Genomic DNA, 12,481 nt, shown 5'->3' with positions numbered 1-12,481 from the left:
GAGTGAAGTCTCTTTCTTTCATTCTTGCACTTCTGAAATATCATACAATGTTCTGCACGTAGCCTAGCTAGGCCTACTGTAGGTTTGGTGTATAAATGTCGAGCAGACAGTCCAAAACATTGCAAGCTCGCCTCGGCTCGCAGACCATGAGTGAGTCAGTCAGTCAGTCAGTCAGTCAGTCGAATCAGCCGGCTACGTTGTCATGAGTGGATCTGTAGCAGACGAGCAAGTGAAGTCTCCCCTCGAGTCAGGGTGAACAGCAAATCCACATTCTTTCTCTTCTGAAATAACATGGTTATAGGTTATAGGTTTGGTGTATAGATGTAGCATATCAAAATTAGGTTGCTCGATTAAAAAAATATATATATTGCTTAGGCTACACTAAGTAAATAAATAAATAAACAGTCTGGCTCAAAATGCTTTCTTTCCTGTGACTAAATGGTAGTGGTTAGAGACAATGGGCTAGAACTGAGTTTAATTTGGGCGATTTAGCAATAAAGACTCAAGTGATTCAAGTGACTTGTGAGTGACTCAGAATAACCCAAATCCTTAAAAGGAATTGAGTTTGCCAGGCCTAACGTTCACATGATTTAACTTTACTAGCAAGACTTCAAACTTTCGGTAATATCAAACAGGTTTTGCTTTTGTCCTCACACTAACAGATCACCTTCAGTCCTGTCTCACTTTTTCAGCAACGCTACATTTGAGTTAAATATTGATTTTGAATAAGCTCCATAATGGTTAGCATGGTTAGCTCCCATTGTTGAAAGCAGCTGGTCATCGTGAACACGGTGGCTATCGGCTAACTGTTGGAACAGAGCTAAACTCTTCAACACAAACACATTTTCACAGTTTAATGAAACTAACAGAAATCAGAAATCAGCTGAAAAGTGTCACTTACCAAAAGTTTAACCTGGAGGAAACATGTCTGCATCACAACACAGGGGAAGTTAAAGTAAACTGCTCCTGACACACACGATCACACACACACACACACACACACACACACACACACACACACACACACACACACACACACACACACACACACACACACACACACACACACACACACACAGAGCAGGAAGTAGGGGAATAGGGGAAGGATGTAATCTAACTGTAAGTGTGACATACCTGTCTGTATCTGGGAGCTCTTTTCAAAATGTGATAAAAACTAGTTAAATGTGTCTGCTGTTAAACCTAGAGAGAAGAATAATAATAAACTTCATTCTAGAGCATTTGTCTTAACAAATTTGCTATTGTGAATCTGTTACATTCTGTAACAAACTCAACAAAGACTTGCATCTGTTTTGACTGATAAATTGAAACGAGGTAATAGCACTGATTCAAGAACATTTAAAAGGGTGCCTGGGTAGCTGACCTGGCGCCCAAATATAGAGGTTTACTCCTCGACAAAGCGGCCACAGGTTCGACTCCTACCTGCGACCCTTTGCTGCATTTCATTCCCCATCTATCTCCACTTTCATGACTTCAGCGGGCCTATCAAATAAAGGCCTAAAATGGCCACAAAATCTTAAAAAAATAAAGAACATTTAACACGGAAGCTTATTCTGTCATGTTTAACCTGTGCTAGGGCTATGATTTTTTCCTGTTTTCTTCTGATATTAACTCACATTCAACTTGACATGAGAACTATTTCCATTTGCCTATTTGTCGTACATCAAGACATCAATTTTTAATCCGATATACTGCACTCGGAAAGCCATTGTACTTGATGTAACACACACATGTTGTCATTGTCCTGTATCTTTAGATGAAAAGTGCAGAGGAGTGCAGAGTTCATGGCCAATGTGTCTTCTGTGTCACTGCGATAAGAATAAAACTTCATGGAAATATGTGAATCCTACCAGAACTTAATGATGCTGAAACGCTAACATATTACGTCATCCAGGTAAAGGTCAGTGACAACTTTATTTCCTCTACAGGCCAAAGATCTTAAACATGTATGACATTGTTTGTGCTACAGTGAGATGTATGGTGAACAGAGAGTGGGCAGTGGGGACTCTGGTGTGTGATTTCATCATGTTTACTGTATCGTTTGACAGTAATGAGCCCCGGCAGATCTTCTTTCTGTGTCAGCGCCATCAACAACAGCAGCAGTTATTTCCATCTGTACCACAACACAAGACCAGACCCCAGAGGCGTCTGTGGACACTTGGACACTCTGGAGGCTCCAACCAGCTTCACTAACAGGCCAATTAGCACACTCTGCATCATGGGAGGACACTCTGCTGTTGCCATGATTACTGTTTGCAGTGTTTGTGCTCCTGTGGAGTCCGGTTTGGTTTCGGCCCGTTGACCTCCAACTGGGTTTCAGATCCAAAGAAGGGTTGCACACTTGGGAAAAATGTGTTTGGACTCGTATTGAAATAATAAACCAATAATGAACTTTACATCATGAAAAGTTAGACTGCTGTTTCAGTCTAACAAAGATCAATCAGCGTCTCTTCTTTCTGAGGAGACTCAAGAAGGTCCACCTGTCTCCTCAGATCCTGGTGAACTTCTACCGCTGCACCATCAAGAGCAGCCTCACCAACTGTGTCACAGTTTGCTATGGCAACTGCTCTGCCCATGACCGGAAAGCACTGCAGAGGGTGGTGAAAACTGCCCAACACATCACCGGTTCCTCACTCCCCTCCATCGAAGCCATCCAGGGCAAGCTTGCGTAAGGTGCGCAGCATCATCAAAGACTGTTCCCACCCCAACCACAGACTGTTCACCCCACTACCTTCCGGGAGGCTTTTCAGGTCTCTCCGCACCCGAACCAGTAGGTTCAGAGGAAGCTTCTTTCCTGCGGCTGTCACCCTACTGAACTCTTGCTCTGCATTCTGGTGACAATTAATCTTTGTGTTGACTTCGGGTCACATTGACCCGTTTTCAATTTTTGTTTTATATCAGAAAATATGGGATGTAGAAATAAGCTCTGAAAATGTGTAAAAGCTTATTATTAAAATGATTAAATTTAACAAATTTAACAATTTTAAATTTTGGAAAAAGCAAAAACGTTGAAAAAATGTGTTTTTTTCAAGGTTGACAGGAAGACAACACAAGGGTTAACCTACTAAGCCCCCCCCCGGACAATTTGCACTACCCTATCCCACCCATGCGGTTCTATTTATTTATTTACAAATGTACATACTGTAATTACACCTATACATAGCCATATTTTACTGCTCTTCATACTATTCATCCTACATATACACTTATTATTTTTTTTTAAAGATTATTTTTTGGGGCTTTTCCCTTTATTATAGTGACAGTGGATAGAGACAAAAGGGGGAGAGAGATGGGGGATGACGCGCAGCAAAGGGCCACAGGTCGCATTCGAACCCTGGCTGCTGCAGGACTCCAACATGGGGCTGCTCTTATAATACTGCAATATATTTCTTGTCCTGCCTATGCACCACCTGTCTGTACATGTATATCACATTGTACTTTTCAGCTCTTTTTGCACTTCTGGTTGGATGTGAACTGCATTTTGCTGTCTTTGCACTTGAATTTAGCACAATGACAATAACGTTGAATCTAATCTAATCTAATTAAGGGCCATAGCCTGCAGTGGACAGTCAAGGGGAACAGACTCAATCTCCATTTGTTGGGCCAATTCACAATGCAAAAAATTGTCATCAGCAAGAGAGTCAATAAGCGCGCCGACAGGGAAACTCCGGGACTGCCACTGGAGGGAGGTCTGGAGCCGAATATGGGGGGGAAGAGGGAGAACTTGCTGCTCAGCTCACCAAAACTTTTAACATTAATGATGAGCCAACCCTTTTACCTGGGCAGGAAGAGACAAAATTACCAGCCTCACCACAGTAAAGGCAAGATCGAGCATTAATGCGGCGTGCACGCTCCTCAGAGGACAATTGTACACAGCCCACCTCCATGGCTTCGGGTTCGGAACTACTCGTAGGGAGTCGGGGAGTCTCAGCCGCTTCCAGAGCGAAACGGCGGGGAGGAGTTGATAGGTGACAGACAGGTAACCTGGGGCTGGCCGTCTTCTCACAGCGGCGCTCCCGAATGCGGTTATCCAACCTGATGGCTATCCAGCGTAGAAGATTCATCATGTGACACAAGTTCATCCTTCAAAGTCTCAAACAAAGCGTTAATAAACACTCCTTGCAACGCCTCATCATTCCAGGCACTCACCGCTGCCATAGTCCAGAACTCCACCGCCATCTCTGCAATGTTGCGTGATCCCTGCCGAAGAGACAACAAACACTTAGCAGCCTCCTTACCCCATACTGGGTGATCGAAAACCTTCCTCATCTCAGTGGTGAATGCCAAATAGGAATCGCACACAGCTGACTGACTCTCCCATATCTGAGATCCCCAGGAACGGGCAGAAACGATGGTAGAGTTAATCAGGTAAGTGATACGGGATCTATTAGTGGCATAGGGTAGTGGCTGTTGCTCAAAAACTAAAGAACACTGTGTAAGGAAATCGCCACAGGTTCCCATGTTACCACCGTAACGCTCGGGAGTAGGAACAAAAGGCTCTATAATTTGCACTGGCGGAGCAAGCAAAGCAGACGGACCAGAGGGAGATGTGGCTTGATGCCATGAACAGGGGGGTGTAGCGTTGACTTGAGTGGTTAGGGCAGATACTTGATTCGTGAGGAGTTGGACCTGATTGAGCAACATCTGACTGTTATCGGAGATAGTCTTGAACAGTGTATCATGTATCGTGATTTCAGGGGTGGGCTCTACGTCTGGGTCTGTTGGGTTCATTTTGAGGTCAGATCATACTGTTAGGTTTGAATGCTAATCACAACCCAAATGCAGACAGATGCAGAGCCAGGAGTGTGAATTTAACAGGTTTTATTCAAAGTGCAAAGTGTCATGTCCAGGTTTCCGGGAGGGGAAAGGCAAGTCCAGGTTTTCAGGGTGGAGAACAGGTCAGGTGAATTCTGGGAAAGAGTGGGTCCATCAGAGAGAGACAGTAGGTCCAGTGGTGGTGGTTCTGGTAGCAGGAGTCAGGTTCCAATAGTAGCTGAGGCACAAGAGAAAGGATCAGGACAGGAAAACATACAAGTAGACTAAACAGATAGGCAAAGGTTTGTCTGGAGCGAGACTACCTGTGGCAGTATTTGCTATGATCTGACGTAGAGTGAAGGAATGACCCGGTATATGAAGCAGAGGTTGTTTGTGATGGGTGAGATGCAGCTGGAAGCCTGACTACCACATACCAGACTCCACTCCTGCAATTATGACAGACAGAGGGAGGGAGAGAGGAGAGAACAGAGAAGCTACCTACAGGTAGCGAGCTTAACAGGACGGGACGGGTAAAATATTGCAGATGATGTATGATTATTGTAATATTATTGCACTTAGCATAATAAAGGTAAGTTCATGGTTTGTATGTTTGTTGAGTGTTCTGATGGCTCATGGAAAGAAACTGCTTTTCAATCAGTTTGTTCTTCCAGAGGGAAGCAGACAGAGCCAATGATGTCCAGGGTGGAGGTGGTCCTGAATAACCAAAAGCAGCCGTTATAGATGAGTTAAGCAGACAAAACATAACAAAGCATAACCGTCGGCGACAACAGTTGAGTTTAGATGCCAAAACAACAAGGAAGTATTCGAACATTTGTTGCCAGGGTGAAAGTCTTATCAACCTTTCCTCGACATGAACTCTGCTCCCCCACTCGAAAGCCCTGTGTTTTACTTTTAACATGCCAATATTTAAAATAATTTGTTTTGTTTGCAAAGAAAATGCAAGTTATTTATTTTCTACTTTTTAAGGAAACTTGCTTCTTACATTAAAACTAAAATGTAACTTTTTCTCGTGTGCTGTGATTGCAATTGTTGGAAATATTCAGTAAATAGCCAAAAACATGTTCATCTGTGTTTCCTCTAAGTATTTTAACATCACAAAGTTAAGATATGCACTCTTTCATTAGAAATAAAATCATTCCTCTAATAGTTGAGCATGTTTACAGTACAAACCTCATCAGTGAAAAAATAAAAATAAAATCAAAAATCTTTCATTAATCATCATCAGGGTCAAATGTTCAATTAATCGTGACTTTAGGTAACATTGTCCAGCTCTATAGGCCTGTTCTACATTCTTTTACCAAAACCAAGACTTCTACATATGTTACGGATTTTGGATATTTTCAGTCCGTACATTACAGGATTGAAGAGCGGCTGGCACGTAAGCCAGTACAATGACAGAAAAATGCGTAACATGATGGGTAAACTGTTCATATTAAATCTCCCTTGCACTACTTCAAAGAAAGACCCAAAAGAAAAGTTGAGCAGGGAAAGAAGGTGAGGTGTGCAGGTACTGACAGCTTTCTGTCTGGTCTGTTTAGAACCAGAAAAACACACTTTAAGAATCCTCATGTAGGAGTAAAGAATGAGAATTATAAGAGCAACTATTACAGTAAACATATATACAAGTCCAAATATGTTATTGATGGTTGTGTCAAAGCATGCCAGTTTAACGATGGAGTAGTTGTCACAGTACACTTTTTGAATCGTGTTCCCACACAGCTGTAAGGTGACACTCAGAGACATCATGAGAACAATGTGAAGTACACTGAATAACCATACGGACGCAATAAGCACGGCAACCTTGTTAGATGTCATACGTGTGTGATATTGCAGAGGATAACAGGATAGGAAAGAAAAGTAAAAAGTAGTTAGGGGTTAACAGGTTCACTCCTGAAAAGAATTTGGAGTTAGCCAGTGTATGTACATGTGATTTGTGTGCACGTACATGTAGACTGGACTGGAGCATGTATGTTTTAATGTCAAAACAAACATTCAATACAGACTCTAGTCTTCTGAGATTAAAATGAGTCCTATCTCTCATTCTTATGAGCTACAGAAATTGGAAATAAACTGCCAAGACTATCCGCCAGATGTAGCTGTGAAGATTGCTCAAAAGTGGTAGTAGAAGATTTAGGGGTCTACTCACGAGGTCCAAGGAAGCCAGGTCGGCTGGAATCCTTTCAAGACTTGAATTTGTTGACCGAAGAGCTTCCTTCTCTACCGCTGTTTCACATTAAATCTATGGCTACTCGCACATGGGTTATGTCTTCTGTGACACCTGACAGTCTAAGGCACGCAAGGTGTTTTTGAGGAGCAGAATAGAAACAATAAGCTTTAGGTAGTTCTGATTACTGTTTGAGAAAAAGGTTTAAGATAGAAGTGCATGCCAACAGAGTAAATTGAGGCACGCAGCTATCCCTATGGCTCAACTGGTTTGCGTCTCTAGGTATGGTGAAGGGTATGTGATGATGTTGGGGGTATGGTGAAGGCTATGTGATGATGTGGGGGTATGGTGAAGGCTATGTGATGCTGTGGGGGTATGGTGAAGGGTATGTGATGATGTGGGGGTATGGTGAAGGCTATGTGATGATGTAAGGGGTATGGTGAAGGCTATGTGATGCTGTGGGGGTATGGTGAAGGGTATGTGATGATGTAAGGGGTATGGTGAAGGCTATGTGATGCTGTGGGGGTATGGTGAAGGGTATGTGATGATGTGGGGGTATGGTGAAGGGTATGTGATGCTGTGGGGGTATGGTGAAGGGTATGTGATGATGGGGGGTATGGTGAAGGGTATGTGATGATGTGGGGGTATGGTGAAGGGTATGTGATGCTGTGGGGGTATGGTGAAGGGTATGTGATGATGTGGAGGTATGTGTGAAGGCTATGTGATGGTGGGGGGGGTATGGTGAAGGGTATGTGTGATGATGTGGGGGTATGGTGAAGGGTATGTGATGATGTGGGGGTATGGTGAAGGGTATGTGATGATGTAAGGGGTATGGTGAAGGCTATGTGATGCTGTGGGGGTATAGTGAAAGGGTATGTGATGATGGGGGGTATGGTGAAGGGTATGTGTGATGTGAGGGGTATGGTGAAGGGTATGTGATTGTGGGGGTATATGATGAAGAGTTATGTGATGATGAGGGGTATGGTGAAAGGTATGTGATGATGAGGGTGTGTATTGAAGGGTATGTGATGATGTGGGGGTATGGTGAAAGGGTATGGTGATGATGTGGGGGGTATATAGGTAGGTATGTGATGTGGGGGGTATGGTGAAGGCTATGTGATGCTGTGGGGGTATGGTGAAGGGTATGTGATGATGTGGGGGGTATGGTGAAGGGTGGTTGTGTGATGTGGGGGTATGGTGAAGGGTATGTGATGCTGTGGGGGTATGGTGGAAGGGTATGTGATGATGTAGAGGGGTATGGTGAAGGGTATGTGATGATGTTGGGGTATGGTGAAGGGTATGTGATGTGGGGGTATGGTGAAGGGTATGTGATGATGGGGGGTATGGTGAAGGGTATGTGATGATGGGGGGGTATGGTGAAGGGTATGTGATGATGTGGGGGTATGAAGGGGTGTGTGATGTGGGGGGTATGGTGAGGGTATGTGATGATGTGGGGGTATGGTGAAGGGTATGTGATGTATGGGGGTATGGTGAAAGGGTATGTGATGTGTGGGGGGTATGGTGAAGGGTATGTTGATGTTTGGGGGTATATGTGAAGGGTATGTGATGTGGGGGTATGGTGAAGGGTATGTGATGATGTGGGGGTATGGTGAAGGGTATGTGATGATGTGGGGGTATTGGTGAAGGGTATGTGATGATGTGGGGGTATGGTGAAGGGTATGTGATGATGTGGGGGTATGGTGAAGGGGTATGTGGTGATGTGGGGGTATGGTGAAGGGTATGTGATGATGTGGGGGTATGGTGAAGGGTTGTGTTGATGTGGGGGTGTGGTGAAGGGTTGTATATGTGGGGGTATGGTGAAGGGTTGTGATATGTGGGGGGGGTGAAGGGTGGTGTTGTGGTGTGGGGGTATGGTGAAGGGTATTGATGAGGGGGTATGGTAAAAGGGTATTGTGATGTGTAGGTATAGTGAGGTATGTGATAGGGTATGGTTGAGGTTGTATGGTGGTGTGTGGTGTGGGAGGGTATGTGAGGTTTGTGGGGTATGGTGAGGGTTGTGTGTGGGGGGGGTGTAAGGGGTATGTATGGGGTGTGAAGGGTATGTGATGATGGGGGGTATGGTGGGTATATGTGGGGGTAGTGGTATTGTTGATGTGTGGGTATGTGTATGTGGGGGTATGGGTATGTGATGATGGGGGGTATGGTGGGGTGTGATGTGGGGGGTATGTTGAAGGGTATGTGATGTGGGGGTATGGTGAAGGGTATGTGATATGTGGGGGGTATAGTGAAGGGTATGGTGATGATGGGGGGTAGGTGAAGGGTATGTGATGTGGGGGTATGGTGAAGGGTATGTGATGATGTGGGGGTATGGTGAAGGGTATGTGATGATGTGGGGGGGTATGGTGAAGGGTATGTGATGATGTGGGGGTATGGTGAAGGGTATGTGATGATGGGGGTATGGTGAAGGGTATGTGATGATGTGGGGAGTATGGTGAAGGGTATGTGATGATGTGAAGGTATGGTGAAGGGTATGTGATGATGTGGGGGTTATGGTGAAGGGTATGTGATTGGGGGTATGGTGAAGGGTAGTGTGATGTGGGGGGGTATGGTGAAGGGGTATGTGATGATGTGGGGCTATTTTAATTCCAAAGACCAAGGGAACTTTATCAGGATGCATAGTATCCTGGATCCATGAAATAACTGGCGTTTAAAAATAAAAATCTTCCTGCCTCTATGGGAATTTAACATAAGGGTGGACTGACTTTAGTTGCCAGCGGTTTAGACATTAATGGCTGTATGTTGAGTTATTTTGAGGGGACAGCACATTTACACTGTTATACAAGCTGGACACTTAATACTTTACATTGTAGCAAAGTGTAATTTCTTCAGTGTTGTCCCATTAAAAGATACAATGAAATTTTACTAAAATGTGAGGGGTGTACTCACCTTTGTGAGATACTGTATTTAAAACTAGAAAACAGGGGCAGCAAACACATTATATTCTATTATATTTTGAATTGTCACCTGCCACCTGAATTTAGTTTTTCTTCACATAGATAAAGACGTTTATAACATTTATTTGGTGCATAAAAATGACAATATAAAAAAATAACAATTTTGTTCATAAAGTTTGATACTTCCTTGGCTAGGACCACAATAAGGCTGGGATACCCGACCCGAGCCCGACGGGTCCCAACGGTACCCGACGGGCCGGGCCGGGTTCGGACAGATATTTAGAATGATGGACGGGTTCGGGTCGGGCTCGGATGGTCACATCAGCGCGGTAGCCTAAGGCACTGGACATTTAAAATTTTAAACAGCTTATTAGGTAATGGGCTGGTTTCACTTGATGCAAATGTTCGTTTTTGTGATTTAAAATAAATTTAAAATATTAACCTAACATCCGTCTTCCTGTGTGCAGAAACACGTGCATATCAGGCAGACTGCATGCAACGGTGGAAGATGTTAAAAAGAAGTTGGCCTCAGGAGATTTTAAAACCACCGAAAATGAAGGAAAGTCTACTGTGTGGAAGTATTTCCACATAATTGTCAAGGCATATGTTAATTTTGTTTCAATTATATGATTGGGCCTCTTGTGTGCGCCTGTGTTAACGTGCACTGTGCTGATGCGCTCATCTGTTGACATTTCTGAGTGCCTTCCTTACAGTTGCTTAATAAAAGCTTTCCACACAAACACACGTAGCCTACATGTGTCATTAGTATGAGAAAAAATTAGATTTTAACGGTGTCGGGCCGGGTCGGGCTCGGACATAAATCTCTGGATGCCTGTCGGGCTCGGGCCGGGTTCGGTCACGGTTCTGTCACGGTATTTCAAAGAAAGAACCAAAAGAAAAGTTGAGTAGAGAAGCGAGGAGAGGTGTGCAGGTACTGACAGCTTTCTGTCTGGTCTGTTTAGAACCAGAATAACACACTTTAAGGATCTTCATGTGTGTGTAAAGGATTAAAATGAGAGGACCGAAGACTACAAGACAAGTGTTAATGAGTCCATAAATGTTGTTCACTGCGGTGTCAGAGCAGGCCAGTTTGACAATAGAGTAATTGTCACAGTAAACTGTGTTAATGATGTTCCCACACAGCTGTAAAGAGGAACTTAAAGACATCGGGACAGCAATTGCAAAAAATGGAAATAACCATGTTAGAGCAATAAGCACGGCAACCTTGTTATATGTCATACGTGTGTTATATTGCAGAGGATAACAGATAGCAAGATATCTGTCATAAGACATGATGGCTAAGTTACTAAACTCTACACAGCCATAAGTATACACACAGAAAATCTGCAGGAAACAGAAGGGAACAGAAACAGTGTGAATGTCAGAGAGGATCTGAACCAGAAGGAATGGAAACAACCCTGTACTACCATACAGTTCATTTACAAACAGGCTGCACAGAAAAAGGTACATAGGTTCATGTAAGCTTCTGTTCTTACAGATAACCACAATCAGCAAAAGATTGGCACAAACTATTAAAGCATAAAAACACATAATGATCAGAAAAAATAAGTATTTAAAGAGCCCAATATTAAAGTATGCACCAAAAGTGAAATATGAAACCTGTGTGAAGTTTATCATGATCATCTGTTTGGTTCACAACACAACCTTTCAAGTTTGCACATGATGAACAATTGACAATGTTACATTTTGTAGGAGATTTGCAGAAATAAAATTAGATTAAATGTCACATTTATGCTCATTCTGGACTCACTGCATTAACACACAAGCAGTATTCAGCCTGCAGACAGTAAAGACATCAATTCTTACAATAACACAGATTCTTCAAACTTACCATTTACCTTATTCAAAGTCAATGTAATATTTAGGTTAGAATTGACAGATCCGTCAGTTTATGACATTGCGTGAATCATCTTACATTCATCTGCTGTCTAGCTGCAGTCACGCTGTCACTGCATTAAAACTGAGAGGAAACTCAGTTTCTCAGAAAGATATTGGTATCATATCAAGGTAGACAATCTAAGGAATCCATTTCATGCTAAATAATGCTCCAAAGATAGGCCAAAGTTTGGTGAGGGAAAAACAGCCATAGTCATTTTTACAGAGGTGCTCACACCAAACTTTCATGTGCTCACGTGAAACTTTCATGTGCGCACGCAAAACCTTTGTGTGAGCACATATTGAGCCATATTGATGTAGCCTGGGCCATACTGGAGACAGTGACAGCTAGAGAAATGACTACAGTACAGGAGTTAGTTGCACTATATTTTAATCTAGGTCTTGATTATAAGGACATTGCTGCTTTGCTTGCAAGTTGTCACCATTATATTGTTTTGATACAACATTTAAAACGGATTTTAAAGTCTTGTATTCTATTCCGGAGCAAGGGATACAGCGATTTGGATCAGGCAATTACTTTCATTTATGAACAGTTACAAACATCTTACCCAACTCCATGGATATAGGTGGATGTACACAAAATCCAAGGAGAATGGATTAAACATAAGGAAAGAGGATGTTTGATTAATTCTACGAGAACTCCAAAAGGTGTTGAACGTGACATAATGTACCTAAACAATGATTAAAGATT

General features: G+C 43.0%; 1 protein-coding gene across 1 annotated transcript; it reads right to left on the bottom strand.

The window, feature by feature from the left end:
• Positions 1-3,659: 3,659 nt before the first annotated feature.
• On the bottom strand, positions 3,660-11,511 carry LOC120545404 (olfactory receptor 2A14-like). The gene is made up of 5 exons (XM_039779698.1): positions 10,896-11,511; positions 6,093-6,395; positions 4,168-4,218; positions 3,830-4,060; positions 3,660-3,709 (listed from the first exon to the last, which is right to left on the bottom strand). The coding sequence occupies exons 1-5, from the start codon at positions 11,509-11,511 to the stop codon at positions 3,660-3,662; spliced, it is 1,251 nt and encodes a 416-aa protein (XP_039635632.1).
• Between the last annotated feature and the right edge of the window lie 970 nt (positions 11,512-12,481).

Source organism: Perca fluviatilis, chromosome 2 (genome assembly GCF_010015445.1).
Source record: "Perca fluviatilis chromosome 2, GENO_Pfluv_1.0, whole genome shotgun sequence".
NCBI lineage: Eukaryota > Metazoa > Chordata > Actinopteri > Perciformes > Percidae > Perca > Perca fluviatilis.
Note: the sequence above shows the minus strand (reverse complement) of the source record. Positions and strands in the feature narration are given on the sequence as shown.

Bases quoted from the DNA above. Each gene is read 5' to 3' on its own strand.
- LOC120545404 (XM_039779698.1), bottom strand. From the start codon at position 11,511: ATGATAAACTTCACACAGGTTTCATATTTCACTTTTGGTGCATACTTT. The intron at 6,396-10,895 runs GTCCTCTCATTT...TTACTGTAATAG, and splicing joins CACTTGTCTTGTAGTCTTCG to TTGCTCTTATAATTCTCATT. The intron at 3,710-3,829 runs GTGAGGCTGGTA...ATTCGGCTCCAG, and splicing joins TCGATCTTGCCTTTACTGTG to ACCTCCCTCCAGTGGCAGTC.